The sequence below is a fragment of the Aristolochia californica genome, unplaced genomic scaffold, assembly GCF_029961685.1.
Source record: "Aristolochia californica isolate CCGP_79_NKW_82.1479 unplaced genomic scaffold, dmAriCali1.0.hap1 SCAF_4, whole genome shotgun sequence".
NCBI classification, from domain to species: domain Eukaryota; kingdom Viridiplantae; phylum Streptophyta; class Magnoliopsida; order Piperales; family Aristolochiaceae; genus Aristolochia; species Aristolochia californica.
The window spans coordinates 47067824-47075097 of NW_027182103.1; the positions used below are offsets into that span (position 1 = coordinate 47067824).

General features: G+C 38.7%; 1 protein-coding gene across 3 annotated transcripts in view; it reads right to left on the reverse strand.

Moving 5' to 3' along the window:
* LOC137962539 (uncharacterized) overlaps positions 1–6269 on the reverse strand; it is a 10221-nt gene extending 3952 nt beyond the window's left edge. For all 3 annotated transcript variants that reach the window (XR_011115141.1, XR_011115140.1, XM_068809455.1), the window contains exons 1-7: positions 5475–6269; positions 5229–5306; positions 5062–5103; positions 4870–4975; positions 4216–4280; positions 4091–4135; positions 3900–4007 (exon numbers count right to left, since the gene is read on the reverse strand). Coding sequence is in view for 1 of the 3 variants with exons in the window: in XM_068809455.1 (XP_068665556.1) it covers positions 3900–4007; positions 4091–4135; positions 4216–4280; positions 4870–4975; positions 5062–5103; positions 5229–5306; positions 5475–6221 (1191 nt within the window). In the remaining 2 variants the exon portion in view is untranslated. The remainder of the gene's footprint in view (positions 1–3899; positions 4008–4090; positions 4136–4215; positions 4281–4869; positions 4976–5061; positions 5104–5228; positions 5307–5474) is intronic.
* Positions 6270–7274: the final 1005 nt, after the last annotated feature.

Genomic DNA, 7274 nt, shown 5'->3' on the forward strand with positions numbered 1-7274 from the left:
CTTTCTGAGTTTGTTGAAGCCACAAATCTCTGACTGGTTTTTTTTGTGGATCAAAAAGTACTATAGAAATTTAGTATTCAAAAGTCCATTGACCAGATTTCATTTCCATAAAATCTACTAATTAACAAAGTATTTCTTTAATCCTTTCTTTAATGAAATCCTGTAAACACCGTTTATAGCAAAAAGAGAATGCTTTAATTGACCTCGTTAAAATATCAAATACAGATATTTTCTGTGCATGATCCTCCATTTCCCCACTTCAAATCCCCATTTCGCACTTGTTGTAATTAAATTTTGCTTTCAATCAAAATTCATCATCTAGATAAAAAATTAAAAAAAATATGGCTTACTAACAGCCATCCCGAAGAAAAAAGAAGTTTGCCTTCATCTATTAACATACGCAACCTTCTTAGGTTTCCAATAGAGAGGAAAGATAGTGTTCAACAACAGGAATAAGAATTTTTCAAAGGAAAAAGAAGAAGATAGACAAACTAGTGCTTTTCTGCAAGAAGAAACAAAGAGAGATAAACAAGAGATTGGATTTTTCTTGGCCACCCTTCTCCACCACGAATTTCTCATTAAATAGATCGTTACTTCCCTAACGTTAAGCTGAATTGGTACATAATAACCAAACTACCCCTACAAGCTGAAGTTATTCCCCTTTTATCCCACTTACACCCAAATTCTTAACTACCCGATAAATCACAATAATAGAGAAGATACCCTAAGATAGACTTTAACATTCCACCCCTCCTATGAGAACCTCATCCTCAAGATTCATCTATGATTGGTGTTGCATGTGTCATCTATTGTCCCAAGGTCGTGAAGTTTTGTAGATGTCCACACCTATTTGAGGATGAGTTGTTCTCTCATCCTAGACCACCAATAGTCATTGACATCTTTGGTACACAAGGGCAAAGTTAATGCCTCCTCTTGTTGATGAAAAGATGTCAGCAATAGCTTATGATCATCAAAGTATTGTAGAAACTCTGCCTTCAGACTGACTATGTAGCGTTCAACTTGTGGCTTAAGATCCACCATGGCTTGGTGGGAGTCAGAACATTTACCAACCACATAAGGGGAATCAATGGAATTCTCATCAGATTTGTACTTCAGAGATTCGAAGTGAACTAGATGTGATTGCAGGCTTCCAAGGAGATTGGAGTGGGTATCTTTTGACTGAGGAGTGAATTGCCTCAGATGTAAGCTGGTCAGTCTTCTCAGATTGGGAAATAGCTGGGCTGCCAGTATTACCTTGTTCAGCATCATCAATCTTTAGGCTGGGACAGGACTGTCGTAGGGTTTGGAGAAATTGGTTTTCGAGCCGATGTGTGATGTTTTGAATAGTGGCAAGCTTAGCTTCAATGCGGTCAAAGTTGGTAGTCATCTCATCAATACGTTGTGAGACCTCACCCAATCTAGTGGACAAACTTTCTATTTCTTCTAGTGAATATGTCTCAAGTGCCATCTCTGTCTCAGTGACAACAATGGCAAATTTCTTTTTCGTCATCAGCTGAACACAAAATCAGTGACAACAATGGCAAATTTCTTTTTCATCATCAGCTGAACACAACCTCCAACCAACACAAACTTTGTTTCTTCCTAAATTGATTTATCTCTATATAAATGTCAGGTTGAGAATCCATTTTTGAGTTATAAAGTAGACTCACTGATCTTTCTTTTAAGATATAGTTTGTAATATAAAGTTCCCTTTTTTTATGGCACAAACCATTACTTTGTTGGTGCTTCATTCTGCTACTCACAACCTCCTTCAGCCCAACCTTCATTGCCTTAGATGCCAATTTTCTTTATAGGAAACTCAGAATGAGAAGTCGTCTATTACATTGGAAAATAGACTCAAAAGGTCTTTCCTTGAAGCTATAATTAAAAAATCATGGTATCAAGCAGGTCCAGTGTCCATACCTTGGTCCTCTTGGTGTTAGCGATTCCCTTCAAGCAGAAATTGAAGCATTGCTGCATGGAATTCACACATCGGCCAAGAAAAATCTCTCCCCTAACCTTGAACTCTCATTCTGTTGTGTTTTGGTTTTCAGTTGCAACTCTCTCTCTCTCTCTCTCTCAATAAAATAACCTATATTGCCTTTTAAAAATATTAAAAAAAAGACATGCACTAACATGACACTCCAGATGCTTTTCTTTTGTTTAACCATCCAGCAATTATTGAATGAGATTCCTCCTCAATCACCTCCTTAAAATGATAAAGCCTAGAAAGGTTCTCAAACTGTGCCAACCCAGTCTCATTAATTTGTACAGTACCCATATCTTGGATTGGCTAAGATAGCCAACCCCCAAATCCTAGTTTCACTCTTACAATTCCTAGGGTAGATAATTAACACTAATATCATCTGACAAATCGTGATTCAAATCATGATTTTCTCATTTGGACTCACACAAGTCCAAGTCAGATCAGAACCATGTACTTCATTTACAGGGGTGAGCAGCTCTTTCACTATCAAGAAGCTCCATGCAATCAGAAAATCATGCTCATCTCTTTTTATATGGAAGAAGAAGCTGTATCATGATTCTACATCTAATCTTTGGCAGATTCTGGTCTCTCTTGGGTCTGGCTTTAAGGAACTATTGCGCATTTGAAATGGATAAAGTGAAAACTTCCAAATGCAACACTCACAAACATCCACCAAATGAATGATTGTCTAATTTATTAGCTGAATCAAGAACTACATTGCAGCTAAAGTATATCTATGGCCCCACTAATCTATTGCAAGTACTAGGTCCTGCCCATATGCAACAGGACAAGACCCAATACCATGCAACAGAAAATGGTTTGTCCCCGGTAATACATAAAAAATCTCAAGGCCACTGCATATCAGAAGTCATACCTCCAGATGCCTCAGGCACGATGCCTAAAGCTTTAATACCTTTAAGAAACTAATTATGGAGCAAAAGGAAGCAAGGGAGCTGAGGCATAACAGTAATTAGAAGTTTGTAATGGGTCACATGTACAAAAGCGTAAAGATCTTTATGTTTAAATACCAAGATGAGAATTGATAAAGGAGGAAGATGAAGAACCAACAATTGAAACCCCTAAATAGCATATAGTAGGAAATTGGGAACATAAACTAGTGTTGCATTGCTGATACTCATAAAAAAATGAATCAATTCAATATTACATATATCTCCAACTAGCGGTGCATGAACTACTATAAGACTTTCATTACAAGATTTTCAAACCAGAAGTAATACACAACAGCTTGGATGTTGGAGGATAATCTCAAAAGCACTTGGGCTAGTACCTTCCTTTCAGAAATGGGAGGATCCCATTTCTTTTTCTACGCCCAGTAAGAGATTGAACCTGAGACCTCCTAGATAGCTCCAAAATAAATTCCAGAGCTCATTCCTAATGTATTAAAAATGCCACATATTAAACATAAATTCCAATTTGCTGTTTGGTGTTCTTTGCCCTCAGGTGTAGCAGTAAAATTCACTTCTCTCTCAAAAAAAAAAAAAAAAAAACACCCATCTTAGTTCCAACCAACTGTATATGTACAACAGTATCATTCCGGTTCCCACCCCACACTCTCTGTCTCTTTCTTTTAGGCATAAATCCAGAAGAAGTGCATAGTTTGAACATAAAAATATTTTTATGGGCAATCTATAAAGTTCCTATATCTTATAGAGAAAAGATAGAATTTTGATATTCAGTAAATTCTACAATTGAGTGCCTAATCCAAGATTGTACAATAGCAACACTTCCAAAGAAGAGTACCAGCAACTACTGTTTGCACTAGCAACACTTCCAGTAAAAAGAGAAATTGTTCAGTACAACCTATAGTGAGTGCCTAATCACAACATTTCCACAGCAACTACTCCTATCAGCATTAAAAATGTTAATCTAATACAAACAAGTCACATCATACCTTTCCAATGCCTGCATGTACAATAGCAGTCTTGTCAATTTTAAAATCAACACGACCACACTTTGCTTCTTTCACTGCTGTAGCAACATCACTCGTCACAGATCCTAGCTATCAGTTGAAAATACAAAAAAATTTAACCATCATGGTTCATTTGCAGGATTTATTCATTTAAAGGTGGGGATGGGACTCACTTTGGGGTTAGGCATCATACCGCGTGGGCCAAGAATTCTTGCAACCTGATCAAAGAAATTACTTTAGTCCAGCGAAAAGATGTCTTATAGCAAAAAGAAGGTTGAACTGACAACTGAGGTCAAACCTTTCCAAGGCGAGGCATGAAAGTAGGAGTTGATATACACTTGTCAAAATTGAGCTTGCCCCCTCCTGCAGAGGCTTTCATGTCAGGAGACCACATCAACAATTACAACTTTAGTGCATAACTAAACAAATAAAGTATTTTTAATTTTTATAATCATTGTTTTAAATTTTGAATCTTCAAAGCTAAAAGACAGTCTACTTCTCTCTAGAGATAAGTAGAATGATTAAAAATATAAACATGTACATCAATGGCGATAATCATTAGAGTTCTTAATCATAATTAACAATAACAGCTCTATTGTAACTGACTTTACAAGGCATGTTTGCTTGTTGAAGGTTCAGTATGCAAGAGAGTAAAAACAGGGGCAGAGTTGCAGTGATAGGAAGCATAGCCAGGTCATTTGGTGTCGGCAAAAAAAAAATGGATAATTAGTAAACACAGTTGTATTAATATCCACAAATTAAGTTTAGGAAAGGGTTCTGTTTTTTAAAGCTCTTTCTTCCTTTCTCAAGTTGGCAGTAATCAGTACAATCATTCTTCTTTTATGGACTAAAAAAGGTCTTAACAAGTAGAAATCGGTACAAGAACCACCAATCAAATTCCATCTCTCATCATTTAACAGCAATGCAGTATTTATCTGACAATCAGGTGTACCATTCTTGATTTCTTCAATAAGTTCGTCTCCACCAACTACATCGGCTCCAGCAGCTTTGGCTTCCTCTGCAGCTTTCCCTTCCGCAAACACGGCCACCCTAACATTCTGAATAAGCAATTACTTATCAGAGATAGGCGCCAAAATATAACTTGCCAACATGAGATGGTCCACATAAGCTAATTAAAGATTACCTTGCCAGTTCCATGGGGAAGTGTTGTAGCACCCCTCACCATCTGACATGCAACTCAAACAGGGAAAATGATAATCAAATATGAAATGGCACAAAAACTTCACGATGTTACAGTATGGTTTTGAGGTAGTGAGATATATATAACAAAGATGGCAAAAACTAGAGCACCTGGTCTCCACGACGCGGGTCTACACCCAAATTCACGTGCGCTTCAACTGTTTCATCGAAATTCCTCTTGGCATTAGCCTGAATAATAACTAGAAAGTATAAGGAGAAATTAGGATCAACTCCTATTTTCTTCTAATATATTTATTTGCCAGGGAAGGGGAAGCTATTAACTGCTGATGCAGAAATCCCTATGATATAAAAATTGACAGTTCTGAAAGAGAATCCGAGAGAGGAGTATGTGGTGACCTTCACTTCCTTAATAGCCTCCTGCAAATCAAGAACAGCCTTTTGCTTCTTCTTCTCTACCTGAATGAGTGTCGGGAAAGGAACATTTGCATCTTCAGACTTGAGAGCCCGACTCAGCCTTGCTTGCGCTTCAATTCTTCTCCGCTCTCTTTCTAGTTGTTCGTTCTCCTTTTTCTCCTCTTCTTGTGATGCCCCCGCAGATGCCTCTTCCGATACCCTGTCTTCCGGAAGTGGAGCTACTCGCGCCGGATAGGAAACAGGAGATACAGAAGGTGTGTCCTTCACGTAACGGATCTCTTCTCGAGTAAATGAACGGCGTTCTGACTCACCAGACGGTTCGGAACTAGTTTGTGGCGCTGGGGAGACGGATTGGTCGATTCCCCGCTGTCGTCGTGGTGTCCTCTGCACAGGAGGAGAGCTTTCTGCTTCTTCGACGGAAGACGGATCGACCGGTCTTACGGCGTAAGAAACCGATTTAATTGCCGGTGACGTTGCTGGTCCTTTAGAGCTGTCGCTACGAGTTCCGGATTGGGCGCCGGAAGAAGAATCGGAAGATGAAGAACAGAAGGATCTCGAACACCCTGCAATTGAATATCTACGACAGAACTTACCGAGAGTGCTGGGACAAAACCCTATGCCTGAAAATAGTGACGCTGACGATGATGAACGGAGGAGGAGATAGATGTGAGAATGTGAAGGCTTGCAAAGGCGGCGGGATTGAGAGAGGAAGATCTCAAGGGCCGCCATTGTTTCAGGTAATCTGTTCGAAGAAAAGCGACGCGGTTTTGGGGTTTAAGGGTGACAAGGAGCAGAGCTACAGGATCTGTAGTCACGCCAAGGGTTTAACGAGGGTTGACAGCAGGCTAACCGTTTACATCGTTACCCGTTTATTCTTTATCCGTCTACCCGTTTAGATGTGTACCCGTTTACTATTCCTAAAACCGCACAAACCGAGTAATCGTAACCGTTATGGAGACCAGAATCTCAAATGAAGAGGAAGGAGAATTGGGGTTACATCGTTCTATGAGATTGACTTTTGGGAATATCCTTTTCTATCATTTTAATTGAAATTTAATGTTAGTTATGGGTATGCTAATCCCTAACTTTCGCCTGACCACCTATTAAGTTAGATATAATCAAATTGATCATCCCAAAGTTAGATATCAATTGGGTTTGATTATCAATAGATTGGTTGTTGAAGTTATCGAATATCGTATTTTTAAAGAATTTAAATTTATTATTTTTGAAATTTTGTTTAATATGGAGTCTCTAAGGTGTAACTAGTGAGAACCGGGTTGCTTAGCCATCAAAACCCAATCTAAGCTTTAACTGGATATTTGTCTTTAAACATACTTGATGAAGGAATTGGGTTGAATCGGTTGGTTCGTGGACTTTGAAGTAATGTGAAAGTGAATTCAATTCTTTCACTTACTCAAAATCATTAGTAAGTGTACACAAGGGAAAGTGAAAGTGATTGAAAGTTCATTTACTTTCACTCACTCACTCTACGTTCTTAGTATCCTCCTCTTTCTTGACACTCTCTACTTCCCGATCCTCATTTTTCTCATCTCTCGTTCTTTACTGGTTTGCTATCTAGCTGTGCTGCCTCCTCTCGCTGTATCGCCGCACTGTTGTGCCCTTGGTGGTGAATCGTCTTACCGTCTCAAATCCTTTCTTCCCTATTTTGCCTTCAATTTTTCCTCTTTGGCTTCGATTTCCCTCGCACTTCTCTTTCTTTGGTTTCACCCGTTCGGCCTCAATTTCTCTAAAAGAATTCTCCCAATTCGGTTTCGATTTATT